This window comes from Apteryx mantelli, chromosome 5, assembly GCF_036417845.1.
Source record: "Apteryx mantelli isolate bAptMan1 chromosome 5, bAptMan1.hap1, whole genome shotgun sequence".
NCBI classification, from domain to species: Eukaryota; Metazoa; Chordata; class Aves; order Apterygiformes; family Apterygidae; genus Apteryx; species Apteryx mantelli.
The window spans coordinates 40,132,413-40,155,984 of record NC_089982.1 but is presented as its reverse complement, the minus strand read 5'-3'; the positions used below and the strand labels follow the sequence as shown (position 1 = coordinate 40,155,984).

General features: G+C 37.0%; 1 protein-coding gene across 8 annotated transcripts in view; it reads right to left on the bottom strand.

The window, feature by feature from the left end:
* Positions 1–23,572, bottom strand: part of GRIA2 (glutamate ionotropic receptor AMPA type subunit 2) — a 96,000-nt gene that overhangs the window by 46,335 nt on the left and 26,093 nt on the right. For all 8 annotated transcript variants that reach the window (XM_067297853.1, XM_067297848.1, XM_067297850.1 and 5 more), the window contains exons 3-4: positions 8,665–8,904; positions 3,919–4,115 (exon numbers count right to left, since the gene is read on the bottom strand). In XM_067297853.1, coding sequence (XP_067153954.1) covers positions 3,919–4,115; positions 8,665–8,904 — 437 coding nt within the window. The remainder of the gene's footprint in view (positions 1–3,918; positions 4,116–8,664; positions 8,905–23,572) is intronic.

Sequence of the window (23,572 nt, the reverse complement as noted above, 5' to 3'; positions counted from 1 at the left end):
CTGCTTGTGGAAATTCAGTCATGTTAGACTCAAGTCTGAGTCACAAGATCTGTCAACAGAATAGCTATATGCTAATTACTGTGCTGTGTATTAAGGCAAAATCTGGACTGGAGGGAGCGTGTAACCTGCAGTGGTAGCACCAGAAACACTGTGCCTCAGAGATTTCTGCTTAGATTCTGCTCCCTTTTAACATTCCTTGAACTAGAAAAACAGTTTAAAAGCCCACTGATATTAATGGTAATATCTACGTATGAAAGAATTTTTTTAAAGTTCAAATTATTTTTTATTGCACTAAGGCTTCCTTATAACCTCCCCCACAGTCAACTGGTGGTTCCCGAGTTATCTCCACCGGCAGGCATATACCATGGTCTCTTCTTGGAAATAATCCTAATTAAAAGCTTGGCTCCATGGGGAAGTTTGCATATTGAAGCAAAACACATCTCCAGAGAAAGAAGATGGGAGAAAAGCAGACTCTGGAGGTTCCCCCTATCTTTTCAGCAGTGAGAACAACTTAAATCAAGAGGGAAGGATACATTTATTCCCTCATTTAACTCATGACATAACTAAAATACTGATATCTTGTAATTTATATCAGGCTAGTAGTTATTGAACTAAGTTCCACATATTAGCTTTAATGAAGTCACAGGGATATAACTGAAGGCAATCTTTAACACTAAATATTATATTAATAGATTTTGAGGCCAAAAGAGATCATATTGAATAAGAATTTATTGAGTTACTCTTGTTTTGAGCTTAATATATACATGATACATGAACTTAATGACTCTAAAACAGTTACTTGGTTCAGATTACTGAAAACTCATTAAATCATTTTATTATGGAGGTTTAAGAACTCTGCTCAGATGTATTTCTTATGCAGCTGCTGCTTCCTAAGAAATGTCAGTAAACCAAACAGATTAGGTATTCTACGTTAAATGCTTCTTAGTCATTAATATTTGAGAAAACTACCAGTAGCCACAGACCTTTGGATCAATAGTTACTAACCCAGCTGTAACTGCCACTGGGTATTATTTCATCAATCTAGCTTTCTAGAACATTGCCCTGCACCACTTATCCACATGAACACCAAGGATGCTGCCAGTTAAAACCCTAAGAAGATTCAGTGGTGGCTCCAAAAGGAGCTGAAGGATGGAGGAGCTGTGGACGCAGAGGATATTCGCTGGTCTTCCTAGTTAAGACTAATGACTCAAGCAGGGATAGACAAGAAATGGCAGTAATTGCACAGTTGCCTAAATGGTATTATCAGGAATGAGATTCTGCAAAGGAAGCTAGCTGGCAAGAGATAAAGTCCATAAAATGAAGAGCATCCAAAGACGCTGACTTTCCAAGCCAGAGAAGAGAAATATATACTAGTCTGACAAGAGCTGGTAAACTGAAAATATTTTAAAATTTAGCTTATTTAAATGATCGAAATCTGGAAGAGAAACTCCAACATACTCATAGCAGAGACAAGGCCAAGAATGATGATGCAACTCTGCAAACACACCGTGTGTCTGCACAAAGATCGAAGGACTACAGAGCATAACTGGGAGAACCTGAAGTCGCCACCAAGGCTTAGAAAGTTACTGGGATAAATCACAGCATTGCAACAAAAGGCTTGTTCAAGAATGAAAATCAAGGAAGAAAATAAAGAAGTTACTGCTTTATACATCAAGAATACTTAAGTATTGAAGAAAAAATCTATTCAGCAGAAAGCCTGTTGCATGTCTCTCTGTAAAAAATAAATAGAAAAAGAAATGGGACAGTGACACAAAGGACCTACTTCAGGCACCCTCATGAAAAAAAGAAAATTGATGAGGCTTTTTTCTTTTTGTCAGGAATTAAAATAATTATTTAAAAAATAAATCTGGTAGTAAAGAGCGACTTGAATTATGCATTCTGCTGTTAGAAAAGAAAATCAGAAGAACAGACTCAAGGAATACTCACAAGCCAAGAAATCCCTTGTTCAAAATAATGTTTCATTTCAGGAGATGGAGAAAAATTAATAGGGAAACAGCTAATTTAGATTTTTGTTTGGAATTAAATGACCAGTGTGACAGATCCAGTTATCAAGATTCCTCTGGTGACTTGGAAGTCAAAACAGCAGGAAAAAAAGTTTATCCATCTGTTTTAGGAGTTGCACAGGTCTGTGGGGTAAGCTGAGAAAATTTAAGACTCAAAACAAGGCAGACACTATTGATGGGCAATAAGGGCAGCAAAAATATTCTAGAGATACAATCAAAATAGAGAAAGCCAAAGGAAATAAAAGGTCTATTACTAAACAAATAAGGATAGTAAAAATGGGGGGTAGCTAAAGTTTAAACAGAGTTCCTGTCTTTAAGAAGTGGTAAAAGCAGTCAGCCAAACTTTCATATCAGAGAAGAGATTATAATGAATATTATGTATTTAATTTAAAAGCATCTAGAGGATAAGATGATGATACACAGTCATACACAGGCTTGTCAAAATCAAAATATGCCAAAGCAATTTGTTTTGTTTCTCTGACATGAGTACTAGCTTAATAGATAACGAGAGAACAGTGGAACATGAGAGAACATATCTTGACTTTAATAAGACTTTTGTCCTGTATAACATCATTACACCCTCTTAAAGGAATCTCAACAAGACAAAAATCACTGTAAGCTAAATGAACAACTGTTTGAAAAGCCACACAGAACCAGCTGAATAGGACCTGTAAGTAGTATTTCCTTCTCTATTCAGTACATTTATTAGTGGCATAAACAGCAGAATTCAGAGAATATAATTTTAAAAATCGCAGATAGTAAGAGAGAGAGATGGTGAATGCTCTGGAGAACAGGATCAAATTCAAATTGATCTTGAAAATTAGAGAAATTGTTTATGGATATGAGTTCAAAATAAAATAGAGATAAATACAAAGCACTCCATTTAGAATACTGCTCAGTGCCTGAGCTTCTCCAAACCACAATGACCTTCATATCAAAGACCAAAATAACAAGCCCTTCAAAAAAGCTTCAAACCAATACCTAACATATCTACACTCAGCTCACATATCCCTACAGATGCTGCATTGTCTCATGTGGTCAAGCTCCAGCTAGCATGGAGCTATCTTCATAACTTTCTACTGTGCTCTGTAGGCATGAGAAGAGGAATTAAGATACAGAGACAGTATGGAAAATACCCGCCTAGACAGTAGTACTAAAGAAAAGGATTTAGAGGATTATAACAGGCAACACAAGAATTTGAATCAGAACAGTTTTATGCTGTTGTAAAAAAAAAAATCATTTTGGAAAATAACTTTATAATAATAAAGTGATTATAAAGGAGGGTTGGAGAAAAGACATTTTCCTGCTCCACTTGAAGCTCAGGAGGCCTCAGCTATGGCAAACAGTATCCAAGGTTGGGTAACACGTTTTACGAAGAAGGCAAACTGAAAGGAGATCTGAAGATACTTAAGACTGACAAGCAGCTTAGAAACATGAAAGGTAGAAGAGGAGCTGTCAGCCCAGCCTTACAATACGAAAAAGGTTCTTGGAAAATGTGTAAGGAGTAGAAAACACTTTGTAACTGTAAGGAGAGCTAAGCCTAGCTGTAACTATTTATAATGCACTATCTATAATAGCATATAAACTATATGTAAGATATTATATTATCTTGACAGGTTGTGAAATAGCCTTAACTAGAGATATTTTTTTATAATCAGGATAGAAAATAATATGGGATGATCCAGATACAATTATCTTGCCTTTGTGCAGAGAGATGGACTACAGGATTTTTAAACTCTCTTTCTGCCCAATACATATGTGGTCCTCAATACATATCTGTCACTTCCAAATGATGCATAATGATGACAAAAATAGGATCAATGGAAATAAAGTCATTATGATTACTTTTAGAATACAGCCAACTGCTGTCACTGAAAAACTGAGAATAGCAAACCTGATCAACAATGTCGTTGACTTTATCTCGCTCGCAGTCCAAAATCACTCGCCTTTCCTTTTTTACCTCTAGATCTTGAAATAGTGAACGGTAAGTTTCATCTTTTCTGTCATTGTTAATATTTCCTACATTGATAGCAGTCACTTGCCATTTCTTTTCAGCCGCAGAATCCAGCACAGCTTGCAACGTTGATAAGCCTAGTGAGGTGTAGAGGAAAAAATAAGGTATGACTGATAAAGCTTGAGGAATAAAAAGTTTCTAGCACGTGACTTGAGATTGCTTATTTAGGATTTCACCATGATTTGTTTGATCTGTCACACACTGTCAGGACTCCTCAGAAATGAAGATGTATGTGGGCCCAATCCTGTTCTTATTGCATGAAACTGCTATTTAAATCACTGCAAGGAATCAGGATAGAGCCTTATTAGGACAACGTTTTGGTTTTGCTTCAGCTTTCTTCAGAAGGGGATTTTATAAGCTTCACTAACCCATTGCTGGAATACTATACACTGGAAAGAGATCTTTTAGGTGGAAAAAAAGATCCACTTACAGCAACAGGACCAGCTGTTTCTTACTAAACCCTACCGAACTGTTTCTGTTCCCAGTGCTTGAACAGCAATGTATTTAAACTCTGATCCTGATCCCACTGAGGTCTCTGGCAAAATTCCCATTTTCTGCAGTGGTGCTAACCAAGCTATTATTTCTTTTGCCTACAATCAAATCCCTGATTATGAAAGAAGATGTGCTGAAATATGTTTTTCCGTATAGATAAGTAGGCTCAATGCTAACGCCTACAAATAGTCTATAGAAGTTTGCTTTCACTTCATCCTTTTGGCACATTCCTGCCAGGAAGCTGTAATGTCTGCACAGCTGCAACTGCCTACAATATACTGCAAAATAAGTGAAGATTTTACTTGACTGGTTTTCCCTTTCAAGGATTAAATAACAGACTATAGAAACATGAAAATTACTGCTGGAAATGAATTCCTGCCATACAACAAATACCATTTCAACAATTTTCAGCATTACAGGAATGAGACTCATTATGTTTAAATTCCTTCCAGAGAATTCTAGAGAGAGCAATTTTGAAGATAGCAGATAATAGTATACAAAATATTAGATCATTTCTCACGAGCCAATTGATATTTTTGCATAGTTCATTTCCCTTGAAACCACAGAACAAAAGGAGTCATTTCTTTGAGTCAGATTTCTGACTTGGTATGTACAGGAAGCTTCATGTAAAACTCTCATGAGAAATAACAGGGGTTATGCCCATAAATGTAGGATGAAAACACCAAGAATTTATTTGGCTCATAACTTGTAGATGCCCCATTAAATTAAGATTTGTCAGTGTTTAGCATTTAGCAATTCAGCTTTATCAGTGAAAATGGTAATTACATATAATGATATACAAGATTGGTCACCAACAAAGGAAGAAAATGGCAGGTTTTCAGAAGCATAAATTCAATGATTATCTCAAAAAGTTGTGGATTTCTATATTGCTTATAAAAAAGAATGATAGGAAATTTTGTATTTCATGAAATGAGTATTTACTTTAAAATACTAGATAACTACAGTCCAAGGGAAGATATAAACTATTTATAACATGTTAAAGAGAGATGGGAAGGGTTCCTGTATATATGAATGCATATGTGTGTGCACCAGGCTAGTCTGGAGGCTTAGTTTGATAAGGGCTGTGTTTTGAAATCTCTTTCTCATTTAAAAAAGCTAAATGTTACAATCCTTCATTATACATTAATGTTTGCTTAGCTTCATTTGGGATTCTGCAATGAAATATCAGATTTCCTACTATTAGTTCAATAGTCAGGACCTAGAAAAGATCCAATATATTTTGCAGTACATACTATTGCCTCTTTAGTTTGCATTTTGTTCTTTGGTTTAACAATGCTGCCTCTGCCCCCTTCCAAAAAAACAAATAAACAAACTAAAATGGATCAGACCAAAATATTAAACATAAATCTCAATCATTGCTCCAGGTATCATTTAGTAGATTTCAGGTCCTCCCATCTGTCTTTATGTATTTCCTGTGAGCTGAATGGAATCTCAATTAGACGTGAGTTAATAGAGGCTATTGATGTTAATACTATCCATTGCAAAGGCTTTCTGTATTTTTCCCCTCTAATCTCCCAGTTTTCATGGGGACTCCCTTTTTTGGAGTGCCCTCTGCAGAGATGTCAAATGGCTGCCTGGATCTCTCACTTTTTATTGGTGGGAGATTTGTCATCCTCATATAACTGAGTTTATTTTGACAGCATCACAGTGCAAAAGACTGGAAAAAAGCATCCAGAGCAACACCTTTGTGGATTTGGAATTACTGGAGCAGCAGTAAAGGAAGCTGTACTCTCCAATGGAGAGAACTCTAGCAACTCCAATTGCTTTTTCAGAGCAGAATACTTCTGCTTGGGAGCTTCATGTGCCTGAATTGCTTGTGGTTATGACAAGACAAACTGTTAATTCAGCAAGCTTTGAAAAGGAGGACTGAATAGAGGCAAGTGAATTAGCAATTCTGTTGCAGAGAGAATCCCCCAACAGTGTCATTACTTTTTCCAAAACCCACTATTTAGTACTGGCAACATACAGAAGGCAAGAAGGGTAAAGGAAGCTAATTCACGTTATTTGAGAGCAACTGCCATATTAAGCCAATAATAGCTTCGACGTGCATACACTGAATGGTCTGACTTCTTATAGACAGAAATGAGATATGAAATTGCCCTACACTTCACCCAGTCAGCCCTAACCACAGAGGAGCCTTAAAACTGGCAATATATGATTTGTTTGGAGTAAGTCATGAAACTGTAATTCCTATTAGCTTTCTCAGTTTTCATGAAAAGTAAGTCCCTTTCTTTCCTCACTCCTGAAAAAGGAACCTTTTTAATTTATATAACATTCCTTAAAGATATGTTACTGTCACTACATAAATACTTATGCGAAAATGTTTAGAGGAAATGTGGACCCTGTGTATTCAGGGTCCGACGTCCTCAGTGTGGCTGACTATACGCTGCTTGACAATGCTGGTTAACCTTGTACAGTCAGTGTGAGCACCGAGGAGCAAAGATTTACTCAGCATAACGGTAAAAGTTTCATGCCTTGGAGCTTGTTATCACTGGGGTGCCTTGCCACAATAAAAACAAAACAAACAAGAAAAAAAAAGGCATAACGAAAGGGCACCTACCAATAACAATTTCATGCCGTTACTCCTGGCCAGATTCAGTAAGTGCAGTTCATGAGAAGAACTAAGTTTTTTCTCAGTATTTCCTAAATATAAATCATGTGCTGTTCACACACTGCAGTTCACACTGCTAGTTGCTTAGCCAATACTCCATCAATCAGCTAGCTTCACATCTGTCCTTTCTAAAAAGGCAGGCAATGTTTCTGATTCTAGTGTGAATTTGAAAAAGATCTGGCAGAGAACTGAGCTTAGGGTTCATCGTTCCACATGACAACAGAGCTACTGCTGGGGGCTGCATGCCAGCATTACTGTTTCTAACTTTAGGGCTTAGACTATTGATGGAGAACTGCTTCGTGGAGGTACCTTCAGCTTTTGAAGAGCATAATGTATTCAATTCAAGAAACTATGGTGTGATGATATAAAATTAACCTTCCTTTAAATCTAGCGGTATCTCACCATTTAATGTGCATTTAGTATTCAATTCTGACCAATGAACATGTGGATGAGCCACAAAATAGTCTTTTTAAAGGAAACAGGAGAAGATGAAAAAAGTTAGCCAACAACTAATAGGTGAGAAGAACCTGAAAACAGAATGAAAATTATGGAATTCCAACAAGGGCAGTCAAAATAAAACACTGTTTCTTTCCAGAAAACTACTTAAAATACCACAATTTGCAAGTGATTTTTCCCATTTATAAATTGTTATATTATTATTACCATAGCCATAGGTATAGGAGTTGTGAAGGCTGTACCCTGGAATGAGTAGCTTACAGAAGGCACACTTTGGTTTATTAACAAAAATCCAAGCTCAACAGAGGGAAGCGTAGATAGGGGAACCTGAGTATCTATCAAAGACTGCCTCCAAAGGAGCAGGGACTGCATCCAAGATTCTTGTTTGCTTGGTCCCCAACTATGGATTTTGCATTTCTGTGAAGTGAATCTGCGCCAGTAGACGACCCTTGATGTTCCCTAACTCTCCTAAAATATAATTGGAACTCTGAGCAGGTGGTATCTGTAGGCTTCCGATAATTGGGCAATTAGTTTAAGAACCCAAAATCTTTAACAAAGAATTCAGGCAGTCACTTGTAGAGGTGGCAAAAAACCTAGCTGTTTGATAAAAAGAATAGGCTTACTGATGTTTGTGTTTGATCCTGTAATTTTAAATAGTTGGTATGCAAGTCAAAAGCTTAATCTGGTTGATAAGCAACATGTTACATTAAAAAAAAAGAAAGAAAAATTGCTAAGACAAGTTCTTTTTCTCCTTAAATAATCCTTTTTAAAAACAGACTTTACATGGGAACTGTTTTCCAAAATGTGAGTAATCTTTCATCATTACTTTTCAGCACATGCCTGTAATTCTAGTGATGTATACTCCAATAATTTCACTCTCATTTAAAAAATTTTGTATCCTTTCCTAAAAAAACATTTCTAATTTTTAAGTTTATGCTTGTTGTAGGTAAGTATGCCTCTCTTTGCTCCCTTTTCTAATACTGATTCAGCATTTCAGTGACATAAATGTAGCAAACAGCATACAGATAAAAAATACCATATCTCACCTCTGTCACTGTCATACAAATATGCAAACTTGGTCCACTGATAGTATTCAATCAGGCTAAGAAGAGCTCCCTTGAGGTCGGGTCTCATCTGAATGACAAATGGATGTGTTCCATCTGTTGGGAAGCTGGGAGTTATGAAGGAGACATGAAGAGTCCCACAGAACGATGTTATGGTATTTACAGACTTCTTGTCATAGAATCCAAAAATCGCAAAGACCCCTCTTGAAAACTGCGAGCAGACTAGGAGGGAGAAAGAAAAACAGTTAGGGAGAATTTTTTTCCAAGGGTTTATTGAATATCTATCATGTATGTATTTTTGAGAAATCAATAAATTATCTAATCACATACCTAACAGAAGAAAAAAGTAATAAAGATTATTATATATTATTATTATTAAAAAATTCAGAGATGTGATTTATATTCATAGACAATTAATTGAAAATAAAACTCATCAAATTCTTAAATTCAATTTATACTTTAAAGGATAGTGGTATAAACATCAAAGACAGCTGCAATTTATAAAATGAGTCATTATGACCACACATAATACTATTTTGGAAACTGATAACTTTTTGTCATGAGAGAAATAATTTGGGTATGAGGACAAGACTCACTGAGCTCTTTGCAAAATACCTTAAGCAAATAATTTGCCATTTGAGGAAATATAAAATCAAAACTAGCAGCAAATCTATCAACAACAAAAAAAAGTAAGTTGATTCACTTTAAATCTTTGAGTTCTTAGGCATTATTTTAATACCTGCTCTGTAGGACTCAGCAAAAACTGGTCCTTCTGGATGACACTTGCAGTCATGCAGCTGAAAGAATAACCTCATAGGGTAAACTCATAGGTAAATAACATGCTGATTGTTCATTTTTTCTCTCACTGGAGACAATTCAAGCCAATCGATCAACAAACACTGCTGATCGCTGCAGCCTCTATGAAACAGCAGGTTCCTCTGGGTTATTTTGTTCATTGATGCTGCAGGTTATACATACGTCTAACTTCTAAAACAATGGCAGAGTAAGGAAGCATTCACCTCATCTCTGATTAATTCCCATTTATCCCCTATGCGTTCTTCAGTTTGTACATAGTCACCTTGAACAACAGACAGGTCCTTCTAGAGAAAACGCCTGGTCGGCCTGATTACAACCCCTGCTACACCTGACCTGCTTAGATACAACTCAGAATATAACTGAGGATAATTTTGCCTAGCTATTTAGTGCACTAATCTCTGAGTATATTTTACATAAAAGGGCAGAAACAAGCTGACTTATTGAAATTTCTCAGATTTGGATTATTATTAAAACAATATTTGCTCTTCTAAATTTACCTCATCTTTAATTTTAAAAATTAACATCTCTTTATACCTGTTATTATTTGTTGTCATCCTCTTTTCATGGCTTTGCTTGTCTATCTTTGCTACCTCAGTCATCTCTCACACCCAATTATTTCTATATTTGAATTAAAAGCATCTAAACAGTATAGGCAAAATTCTGAATCCTCCTATTTCAACAGCTATCACCTCTCAACTTTAATTAGGTCAGAATTTCACCTCTGGTAGAGACTGAAAAGGTGAGAGAATACAAATAATTAAAGAAAAATTGATGAATAAAACCCATCTACAAAACCATGCTGCAGATTTCTCAGGGCTAGAATATAAGATAGTCAGACCTCTTCTGTTCCAAAGGTACTTCCTTACATAAACTTCCAGTATTTATCCCCAGGGTATTAAGGGTATAATACTGCTCATATTGAGCAAAGGTTTCTGAAAAAGGCTGTGAATTCGCTGAATAGGTTCTCTGTTTCAAGATCCTGAAACTCCTCATTCTATCCCAAATCACTGTACTCCAGCTGAGACAAAAACATCTCACTACCTCCCCACATACTCATGAACAATTGTTTCTGCTAACTTCTGTTAATTTGTTTCTGCAGCAACAGCTAAATATTTTCTGAACTTATTACAATAAAGGCATTAATCTCTGGTAATTCACCTTCAAAAAGGCACATTAAAATTAAGTACCAATTTAAATTTGGATCCCTGGGCAAGAATTCCACAGAAGACTGTTGCTGGCATGTAATTGTGATCTTCTGTATGAAACCATTTTAATGCCACATGTAAGTAAGTGACAGAAACAATGTCACTGTCATCTCATTGAAAAATAAGAAGTGTTATGCCAGTATTGCTGACTCCTAGGATGCCATCACTATCTCTTGTCACAGATACTGCTTTTCTTCAAGCACTAGCCAACAGTTTTAGGCACAGATGAAATAAGCAGCTGCCTACAACAGCAAACAACCAAGGCCAGCTGTCCATGCCAGAAACTTTGAAAACCACCTCTTCCATCTCTGTTGCAGTTGAGGAAGAACTCAAGGTATATTGGCGGTGCCTTTTCAGCAGTACCAGTGGCACCCCTCATGGTAGAAAGCCTGGCTCTTGGGAGCTCTGTCCCAGTTCCACCCCCTCCATCCTTCCTACCAAGGAGACATCCAGCCCTGACAGGCCTCAGCCATACATCCTTGCCGTAATGAGGTTCAGTCTGGCCAACGCTCTTGGGAAGCTTTAGCCTCTGTCCCGGCTCCTGAGGTTATGTAGTTAGATAGACCTCAAATTCCATTAAAAAAAACAAACAAACAAAAAAACCCACTACATTTGAAAAAAAATTTAAACCATCACAAAAAAGATGAGCCCAAAAGAGGCTTCTGGTGTCGGGAGCAGGAGGGAAGAGAAGGGAAGGTATTCCCAAACATATAGCGATGAACTAAGGATACTGCAGAAAGTGTATTTCTTTTTGGCAGGATTCCCACTGTAGACTAAGTCTACAGTGATGTTGTTATTGCTGGAAGACATTAGTTTTATAATGGTAAATCACAAGCTGGTTAAAAGAATCATGACGATTAGGACTCATAAGCCATTGAAACATGAAAGATACATTTTATTTTAAAGACATTAGAAGCAACTGCCAAGATTCATTTCTTTCAGGCTCTTCCATATGAAGTGTTTTTCTTTGGGTTTATGTTGTCCTTCTTCCTAGAAATCGCCAACGACCTACTTAGCAACAAGATGGCAAGAATAAAATAAGCTCATTTCGTGATCCCTTTTCTAGAGAGATTTGTCCAGACTGGCAAATAACCGTATTCCAAGACACAGCAAAAACAATTAATGGTACCTGAGAAATAATAATTCCCAGAAGATTTTGTTATAGTTAAGAACTACGCATTTTATATTTGATTTCTCCCCGTTCTTTTAACATAGCTAGGCAAAAACCTATTCTGCCCCTTTTCTTCCAGAACACTGAAAACGTGTCCTATTATTTTCTTCCAAAAACTAAGGTCCTGATTTATTCAACAAAAAACTTAAACATACACCTGCAATGAAAAATAGATGCCTTGCTGAAGGAGGGCCAAAACCATTTCCTCAGCTATTAACTCTTGCCTTGATAAATACAACTCCTTCTTCTTAGGCCTCTTTTTTACCATAATGTACTCAAATCTTTATCACACTTTCTCCATTTCACTATCCTATTTTGTCTATAAACTCTATAGGCAGGATAGTTTGATATTTAACTCTGTGGCCATTACTGATTCTCCAGAAACAAATACAGCCACATTCTTTGCCTCCCATCATTAATGAGCATAATACTAACCCACACCTAATATCTAAGACTCAAAAAAGTGCCAATTTTAAAGAGTACATATGAAAATTCATAATATGAAAACACTGCAAATAAGGTTCTTTTTACATTATAAAGTGGTCCCAGTTTAGGAATGATAGAAGTTCATTTCATAATGACTGAAGAAATGAAACTATAGAGGCATAAAATGTCTTAGAAATAGTTGCACTTGAATATGTATGTTTAAAACCTATTCTAATCAAGTCTTTCTGAGCAAAGATTTTCATCCCAATGGATGAATAATAACCCTTTTCATTGTTTACATTCAAAGACAATGAAATTAGAAGAAAATTAGCAAAATGCTCAGTTAAATTATTATAACAGATATCCAACAGTACCTGTATATAGCTGAGATTCTAAATTTTTTTTATTATGACTCTTCTGACATTCTTCTAACTTTTCCAAAAATTACTTTTTTATATGAAAGTTTTGATGCTTGGTGTCTGTCCAAAGGTGAAAATTTTGAAGACTGAGAAAGTATCTATCTTTTAGTGCTTGGATTTTGAGTGCTGTCAACATTAATGCAGTGTTACCTGTCATTTTATTATGATAACTTATTTTACTATAGAGCTAATGAAACTATTCCAATATTAACATAGGGAAATAAATCTTCACTGCATATTATTTAATCATGTCCCATAGAATAATTATTCTCTTACTTCTAAAGAAAAGAAAATATCACACAAGTGTAAAGAAACAGTCAAGCAGAGCCTCTGCAAAAGATGAACAAAACACAAAGGAAATGCCTGTTGGTCTGAAAAGCTGATAGATGAGTGGGAAGCAGCCAGGAACAAGACAGAGAAATCAAACAGCCAGTTATTAATTTCAACAGTCTTCAGCTTCTGAAAGGCGACATTAAGAACAAGCGGACAGTAGAAAAGAATCACAAACAGCAATAGACTAAGCAAAAGTAGCAAAAAATAAGCAAGAACTACAGCTGCCAAAAGAATTCACATATGATTGAAGCTGCATCAGAAAACCATTATGAGAACAAAAAAACCAATATGGATTACTTCCAAAGCTATCAAGAAAACTGCAGCATAGCAGAGAGCATGTTGTATACTCTTTTTATAGACCAAAGAAAGTTTTTGTAATAATCTTATATATAATCTGCATGATCCATTTTACTCTTTCAGATTATATTACTAACTTCTGGATGCGAGGGCTAAATTTCTCTTCAAGAAGAGTGAATACAACACAGGGAATCACATAAGTCTATCAAAAGTGTTATTTGGAACCATGAATGAGTATGTATATACATATCATAACTTGAGATGCGGATGCTCCTTCTAGGGTTACGAGAGACTTACTGAAATCAGGAGTACACAGTTTGCCAAGACTCAAAGAAGAACATAATAATCAACGGATAAGACAATAGATCAAAGCTTGATGCTAAGATTCAGGAAAACATAGAAACCAAATAAAGGCTGGCATTTTAAAATGCCAAAATATCCTTTACCAAAGCTGAGAGGCAAATCAATACCAATCAGAACATCAATCGCAATCAGAAGTGAAAATATGTTGTATTTCCGGTTAACAAAACATGGAATCTCATAGAGAAAAACCTTCCTTTATGCCTTTATCTCTCTTTTTTTAATTTCAAATTTTCATGCTTGGAATTATAGCCCTTCAATATTGATCAAAACTCTGTATTTTCCTCTTTGCAGACTGTGCACGTATATATTTTCCTAGTATTAAAAAAAAAAAGGGGGGGGGGGAAGAGAGGAGAGACCGCGAGAGAGAGAGGAGAGAAAGTGAGAGAGAAAACGTACAGACCTCCCTGGGACAGATGGATATCAAATATTGAGATCACACCCAGAAACACAGAATGAACTGAACCTCATAAATACTTCCATGATGATTTCCTCTTCTGTACATTCAGTGTGACACCACAGAACACAACTTGGAGCAACAGCTTGGCAGTTAATGAACCAATAAACCACAGCGGACAGGAGATCTCACCTTTGCACAGAGACGAGGGAAATTCTCATAGCCTCAGAGAAGGAAGAAAACAAAATTTAGATCCTGAGGCTGAGTGTTAGCAGAGGACAATTATGGGGGAGCAGGTACAAAGGATGTTTCTCCACCCTCTCTGGCACAAATGTAGTCTTCAGCTATTGTTGTGACCCAGACTGTTTCTTCAGAGATTATGTAACCAAATGGATCTTTCCACTACATCATCAGCAAAAGGGGCTTTGATCATTGCGCAGAATTAGAGTCAAAACCTGGGTTGCTGCAGTGCAAAACCAGCTCACAGACCAGAGGAGAGACAGATTAACTTATTTCAACCAGTCAATTACAGAATCACAGAATGGTTGAGGCTGGAAGGGACCTCTGGAGATCATCTAGTCCAACCCTCCTGCTCAAGCAGGGTCACCTAGAGCACCTTGCACAGGATCGCATCCAGGCGGGTTTTGAATATCTCCAGAGAAGGAGACTCCACCACCTCTCTGGGCAACCTGTTCCAGTGCTCTGTCACCCTCACAGTGAAAAAGTTTTTCCTCATGTTCAGATGGAAGCGTCTGTGTTTCAGTTTGTGCCCGTTGCCTCGTGTCCTGTCGCTGGGCACCACTGAAAAGAGTCTGGCTCCATCCTCTCGACACCCTCCCTTCAGATACTTGTACACATTAATAAGATCTCCTCTCAGCCTTCTCTTCTCCAGGCTAAACAGGCCAAGCTCTCCCAGCCTTTCCTCATAAGAGAGATGCTCCAGTCCCCTAATCATCTTTGTAGCCCTTCGCTGGACTTGCTCCAGTAGTGCCACATCCCTCTTGTACTGGGGAGCCCAGAACTGGACGCAGTACTCCAGATGGGGCCTCCCCAGGGCTGAGTAGAGGGAGAGAATCACCTCTCTCGACCTGCTGGCAACACTCTTCCTGATGCACCCCAGGATACCATTGGCCTTCTTGGCCACAAGGGCACATTGCTGCCTCATGCACACGCTTCACACTGAGGAAAGAAATTTTGTGCAAATATGGGATATTTTAGGCAAGTACAAGAAAGCCTTCAAGAAGTTAGTGGCCATCTGTTAGGAAAGTACACGATGATATGGCACAGCTTCTCTATATGCTAATGCTGCAATAATGAAGGTGGTAAATAAACATCACATTCAGATTGAAACAACAGGTCAGAAATACAGTCTGTTTAAATGACAGTTGCATTAAATCATATATTGCTTGGCTGTGTACTGTAAGCATTTTAAAATCTTTTTCATTTTTAGGGCAATTACCATGATGCAAAAGAAATCACTGAGAACACTGCTGAAAGAACCATGCTAAAACAACTATAATTTTGAGAGCAAAATAAGATTTCTGTGATAAAATTAATGCAAATCTTACCATAGTCCATACAATTCTTACACAGCTCTTCCCAGAACTGTCAGGATGCTAGTGTACTTGTCTAAATCTCCATTACTACCAGCTGAAGGAGATGCAATGCTTCCTGACCCCTCGATCTGATGACCTGACAACTCTGTTGAATAACAGAAGTATAATTTCATCTGTTCTCCAAAAACTACCTGAAATCACAGTCATTTCCTTAAGTTCAGTTCTCCCCTACACCTGAAGCCATATCTGTGGGCACTGACAGGACATCCTTTAGAAGCTTCTCCCTTCTGCCTCCCTTCATTCTCGCTACGCGCACACGCTCTCAATAACAAACATGCTATTTACGCTTAATTATATTTAATTTAACTTTCACGTATTTGTTTCCTTCAGATCTAAAAATGCATCTCACAAATTGTTTGACTCTCTGGCTTTTTTCACTTTGTTGGTATCTTTGCCAACAATTACAATCTTGCAGTAACACAACATTTTTCATCTGAAGTGTCTGATAACATGTTACCTTCTAGATAGGGAGGCAGGTAACCGAATCTGAGATGACTGGGTGTTCAGAGACACACTGCAAGTCATGCAGAAATCTGTTCCTTCTGAGCCAGGTTCTCAGTTTCTGTAAGGAGCATTTTAAGGGAGCCAGTACAATTTACCACAACCGAAAATGTAGTTCTCCATTTTTTGCATAAGCATTTCCACAAACTTGTCAGACCAGAAATACATTATACACAACAGAAAGCTTATCATCTTCTCTTTCCCTCAGCCAGCACTGTTGGAAGCAGCCTTTTCCTACATTTCATTAAAATAAACATCTTCAAGTTCCCAAGAAACAGTCATTATGTAAAACTGGATATCTGAAAACTTGTAAAAGGATCTGGGATGGGATAAAATTAACTTGGCAGGCACAAACACTTTTTATTAAAATATTTGCAGAGTAGGGTTCAAATTATGAAAATCCTTTTTCCTTTCTTGAGCTAGAAGGATCAAAAATCGCTGCCAAATCAGTTGTCTAACATTGCTTGACAACACCTTATACCTTCTAAAAGCAAACATTGGTTGATTCAGCCCTAAGTTTCTCTCTTACAAGGATGGGGATAGCTATGGGAAAAGACTCTGAGGCTGACTTGTAAAATCAAGAAAAAAAACTTTAAAATCAAGAAAAAAACAGAATCAACATCAAGCAAACTGTTATAAGGAACAAAGAGGATTTCCAGAAGCAGGGAAGGTATAGCACAAAATATGTAAATGATGTTATTCTCAGAAGACTTTTCACTATATTTTTTAAAGGAACAAATGCTATTTACCAGTTGGTCCTTTGTGACCTGCAACACACGATTCTGAGAAAAAAGCAGAAGCTTAGTCCTAGACATTTACCACTTATGTACCCCTCTCTGAAACGATGCAACTGGGAGTCTACTGCACTCAAACAACACAATCCAGGCTACATTTTGTCACTTCAGCACAGCGACCACTGAGGCACACAGCTTTACTGCAACTACTGTTGTATCCATCCTAAAGTCTTAGTCCCTCCAGGTGGCCAAACCTGATTTTCAAGTAAATTCTCTAACGAGAAGCTTTGGCAGAAAGATATCTTTTCAGAGAGAAGTATCTTACACAAACCAATGGTTAATGTAGTAATAAACAGGACACACAAGGCCTCAATTCCCTGCCCTCAGCTCCAAAAGCTTTTACCTTCTCACCAGAAAAACCATGTGCCTCTTCCACCTGGAAGAACTGCACTGTTTCAGCCTAACCACTGACTCACAATGAAGGGTACATTGTACTCGCCTGTGATTTTTTCATAGCTCTTTAGGCTGTGGTTCCAGACATAAAATCTAATTTTCTGTAATGTCTTATGGATTTATGACATTTGCTAGGATAATTAGCTGTTAAACTAATTGCCAGGTTTCATTTGCATTTACAGATGGTATAATACATCATACACCTTCCTATCTTCATGCCCTGTTTTTTCCATTTACTGTAGGAATAACATTATTTATTTGTGAAGTACTCAGATACCATTCAATAAACATTATTAGCAATACAAATCAGAAGTACAGTAAAATCCTCTTAATTAGGACACCCTAGCAAACAACTTATTGTCCTGATTATATGACTGTTTTAATTAAGACAAGAGGTTATTCAAAAATAAAACAGCATGGAAAGCTTTAAAATGATAAAGTAAAATAAGCATTCATAAGCAAACACAGGAAGAAAATTGATATTTCTTGCATCTCCTTTAATCTTTAGCAACTAGATGAATTTCAAAATGCATTAAGTTTCTAACTTCTTAGTTCCTACTTAGGAAGTTTCAATTTAGCACTGGTGGAATAAATCCTTGTTCACCAAAACTTACAAAGATTTCATAAAGCATATCATTACTAGTTACTTTAATAAAGCAATGACTTCTTCTTTCAAAGTGGAAAATATCACAATATATTCTCTACTGTAAGTGAAATTACAGTTCCAGACTTTTTCCTCCTGTGTTCAGCTCTCACAGGAGCAGGGCTAATTAGCTCAGATGAAGTTTGCTGCCTCTATGTTTTGCCTGAGCTAATTTGAGTATCTATATTGTACTGCATGCTATGTATAGACATGCATATACACTACATCTTAAACTAAAATTAAGACCATGTATCGAGGAAGCCTATGTCATGTCTGTAACACTTCGTGAAAACATTTTCCCATTTAGCACTGTGATAGCAGCTGAGGGTCACAGTCTCTGCAACTTTAAATTGTCCGTCAGATGCTATTTAAATGTCAGAAGTCTCAGGTTTTTGCAGTCAACTTCAGTCTCTCGTTTTCCATTACAAGTAAACCATCAATGTCAACAGGCAGGAGGTTTCATTTTGAAAGCTGCCTGGAAAACCACCTTCAGGCTTCTCTTAGCTGCAAGAATTCTGGCGACTCACAGTTGCTACACTTAAAACACTAAAAAAAATAATAATAATAATAAAAAAATTAAAGCAAATCAGTAAGACATAGTAATCATTGCTATCATTCTACTGGTTGTACAGGAACAAGGAGGTCATAGCTGACTTGAGCCTACAAATTGCAAATCTAAATAAATCAATAGGAATCACATGAAAAGAAAAACAGGCTAAGGATTTTTTTTAAATGCACAGGCAGAAACCTCATATAAACACCTATTTTGAATCCTGCACACCTCCAAATTATACCAAACCTACAGCAAACTCTTGTTACATTATGCATGCTCCCTTCGAGGTATGCAGGTTTTGTAGTATATAACGTTTCCCACTGTCTAAATGTTTTGAAGAGGCTTTCAAGATTATTAGATAGGGCTTCAGAAAAAGATTCCTCCTCCCACCCACCCCAACTGCTATGATGGGTCTAAAAAGTCAGAGAAAAACAGAAATGTATTGTTGTATGACCAGATAGTCTCCAACTATAACCTACTTGGCTGAAAAAAGTGGATCTGAATGTCATGAAACCGTCAACTGTGTATACAAGATCAGTAACTCATTTTTGGAAAATGAGCTTTTTCACCAGAAGGATTTGTTTTCATGCTTTAAGAATTTATCATAATTTAACTGAGATAAACAATCATTAAAATATTTACCAACGCTATTCAGTAAATACCATAATATTTAGAAACTACAAATATAGCTTTGCAATCTCCCTGGCAAATATGCTATGTAGGAAATGACAGTGTTTATTCCACTTTTCTAGGCACAGACTGAGGCAAACCAACAGTCTTGAACAGGCACATTTTTATCTCAGAGATGAAAATCCATTTCACCTTTATATCAAATATCAGGGTGCAGTATTTAGCACAGAATATCCTGCTTCCAGAAAACTGTTCATGGAGATGACCAAGAATGCCCCGGGCACTCAAAGATTTATTCATGGCGCATACTGTGCTGTGGTAATTCATTTTGTGCCTTTAGCTGTGTGTACATTAGCAAGCAATGCACTGCCCTAGGAGCAAACCTTTCAGTGTGAAAAGCTGGTAGGGAAGATCCAACATATGTGTTTCAGGGGTTTTACTGTGGACTAGCTTTAGATCAGTCCTGTGGAATGAAGGCCCACTAACAGTTTGAACGCATTGGTGGAACTCCAGAAACACATCTTCCAGCTTAGTTTCATTCAAAAGGAATTAATTTCTTGTGCTCCAAAACCCACTCCATAATAAGAACCAAACAACAGTAGAGTGGGGAATGATCAGGAAATTTGTTTCAAAAAAGCATTCCTGATCCAAACAGAAGCACTATGGTGGAAGCACCCCATGCATTTGCAGCAGGTATGAAAAACATATTTCCGCCTGGCCAAAAGTCGAATTTGGCATGGCAGTCTATCATTAGGTCTGATTATGTTGGACTGCATTAGTTTCATGGTGATTTAACACTTCAGGTCTTTCACCGATAACACTAAAATAGAATTCACTCCAAGAATAAAAGTATTAAGCTTCAAATCTTCCTTAACTCCCCATTCTTAACAGGTATTTGATTTTTCACACTGATTTATGAACAGGTTACATCTTTCCCACAGAAAAAGACGTTCTGTTTAGCCATGCTGACATCTTTCACAGTCCTTCCCTTAGTGCTACAATATTTTGTGTTTTGTGCTAAGTCCTAATTGATTGAAATAATCCTAAATGTTCCACTCCCCAAAGAAATAATTATCTCACTTCACTGTTGTTATTTTAAAAATCTCATGACTTTTAAACATGTGTCCTGATTTGGGGGCCTGCTTAATGAACTGAAAGACCAGGCACTGGCAAAATGCAGTCAATCGTGTTGTAGATCTTGCAGACTAATTTGTTATACTTACAAGAGAGACCATTTAAAATTTCTAGCACAAGCCAGCTGGAGTGGTTGCTGCGTGGCGCAGACAGTGGCCCACTGTTGAATAATTAGAATTCAGAGCTACAAAGCAGAACTGAGCTACTACAATTTAAAAAATTACTGTGCCTCAGCTGTACTAACATGCTGTGCTACTTTTGGCAAATCATGTAGGCTTTCTGTGTCTCAAACTGTTTTTATTTGTAAACTGGAAATACGTCTTCCCTTCCTCATAGAAATACCAGAATGATAAATTCTTGAATGACACACACAGGCATTACTGTTTCATTGACGAAGACCACATAAATTACATAGCCAGGAAACAATAGCTTGACCAGCTGCTGAAGCTGAAGCTAAACAGCTGATTTTTTTGTTCTCTCTAACTAATATTGAAGGAAATAATATGGTTATTAGTATTTCCTCTGCTTGAAATAAATTCAGTAGCTATTTCAAATGCTGGTTAATCTGATTGGGTTTTTTTGTGTTCACTTGTTTGGTTTTATTCATACTTAGATCAGGATACGATATTTAGATTATTCTAAATGAAGCTTATTAAAAATATTTAACTGTATAAGCCAAACTTACCATATTTAATGCAAATGCCACCTATAGTGTGATAATTTTGTTCAGGGGAATCTAGTATCTCATACTGTTTACCCAGACTTACAAGATTTTGCACGTACAGCATTCTAATGTTACAGCACCAGGCTTTTAAAATTGCTTCTATAAATATATTTGAGCAGCATGTAATGCAACAAAATGGAACATTTTGTAGCATATGGCATGCAAAGCTGTGAAGTGAAGGGCATGCCTAGATCTCAGCTGTGGCATGCCACCTAGTTTGTTCCATAACACTTATTTAACTATATGGTTCATCGTAGGTGGCAAGCCACCAATAAAGCACAGGTGTGTTGTATTATTTCACCTAAATTTATGACCCATGCAACAGAAAGCTGCAATCATCTCTTCTAGTTGCATATTCAATGTCAATTCTGTTGTATAAATTCACTTAGAGTTTACTACAAGATACAAGCAGAAATTCTGCATTATACCTGTGTGTGACAAAATGCTTAATTACATTAAGCACTGTTTAAACACAATATTTGAAGAACAGGGCCTGATCTATAGTCCACTGATAGTGATATAAAGCAGGGAACAAGGATGATTCATTTTAAAAGTACAAATTTACAGTGTCTGACCAATAGCAAATGTATTTCCCAACTTCCTCCAAAACAAACTCGTAGGTATGGAATGAAAATCTCACCTATTCTGGCTTACTTCTCAGTGAAGTAAACTGATATGCTTTCCGCAGACTTGGCTCTCCACGGTTGCTATTTCAGAACTGCTCTGCCCACGAATTAGATCCTCTCCATTAACAGTCTCTCTCACTTGCTTTCCACCTGGCTAGTGTAATAAGCTATCTGTTTCAAAAAGTCCTCAGGGCTTACTAGACTCTTTCCCCTGAAGGACCAGAAATCTACAGAAAGGCTTCTGTATTTCAGACAAAAACTGCCGCTTTGTTACAGTATCACAAGTACCCACTAATTCTTCATGAATCAGAAAAGGCCCAAATGCATAAAGATTTTTTTTGCTGCTCTCAATATTAAGATATTCAAAAAAAGTTGTAGACCTGCCAGTTTAACTTGTTATATAAACCAGTATTGGGATTATTTTTTCTAGCTCTTTCACCTTTTCAAACATTCCTTTTTTGAAGATGCTCTGAAATGCCTTGCCCTGAAAACTGGAAATGTCTCAGTTCATCCTCTATGATACACACAAAACAGATAAAAGCCAATTTCAGAATTGTCGTGAACAGAGCTGGCATTTCAGTATCTGAAATAATCACTGGAAATATTTGCTAGAACCACAAACAATTTTATTAGGCAAACATATGAAATATAGTAACAGCTTAATCTTATTCTCATTGGAGTCATTGGAAGTTTTGCTATTTACTTAAATAGGAACCAGATCAAACACTAGAAGCTTAATAATCCAAGCTCACTCACCATTGTGCAAACAGCAGTTGATTAATCTGAGGTATCATTGTAACATACAGAACAGTTCTGTGCAGGAAAAAGCGAAGTCTCACTCTTCACAGGGATGGAAAGCTTTCCTACCCCAGAAATGCTGGGAGCAACCCACCACGCTGCAGGAATAGCCTGGGCAGGGGCTCTCTTCCCCCTCACACCCTCACCCTTCCAGGCTCAGGTGTCTCCAGTCAGGTCTCTTTTAGCTCTCCTCAGAGCTCCCCTGTGCGTTTGTGAGCGCCCTGGACGTTGCACAAATGAAGCAAGGTCTAAACATAGCAACTGATAAGCACAGCTCTGGGACAGTCTTTGAGTGCTTGTATAACCGACCACCTCCCCGACACCCATTGAAAATCAGGTTCTTCAGCCAGTTCACTGAAATCAATGAGTCTATACAGCTACGGATTTAAAGTATCAGGAAGAGCAATTCTGTGCGTATACACATTTGGTTTCAGTGAATCCAGAACAAAGGAGCATTTTTATAGCCTTCAGCTTTACTAAGATATTTTTGCAAACAAATTTGTTTTAGACAATGATAAATAAAAGAGGAGAGAATGTATATTTTGCCGCTAACTTCTGTCAAACAAATGCTAGTCAAATACCTCATTGACACTATGCAGACATGGTGCCAGAATGGTACAGAGATTTTTGAACCTCTGTAAGACATTTTAACCATGGGTCTTGATCGATTTGTATGCAGATCTCTTCCCTCAGCAGAACTTCTTTGCAGCGACTGTTAGCCCATATTGTTGAACTGAATCCAGTGTAACAGAAGTGAACAGAAAACTGTTCCTTTTTCATTTGAATAGTGATAAAAATGCAAATCAAATCAGAGTATTATTTTTTAGAGCAGCCTGCAGGTTTTGTATGTAGCTGGCAAGTCACAAAGAGATGTATATTTACAAAAAAGTTTGTAAAAATTTTTAAGAATTACAAACAAAAAATAGTTAACTAAATTAAATTGACTATAAGTGTAAACTTAAATTATATGATATCTTGAAAGCCGACATGAAAAAAAACAAGGGACAAGGCAAAAAAAAGAAAACAAAGGCTGTGGGAAGTCAGAAATATGGCA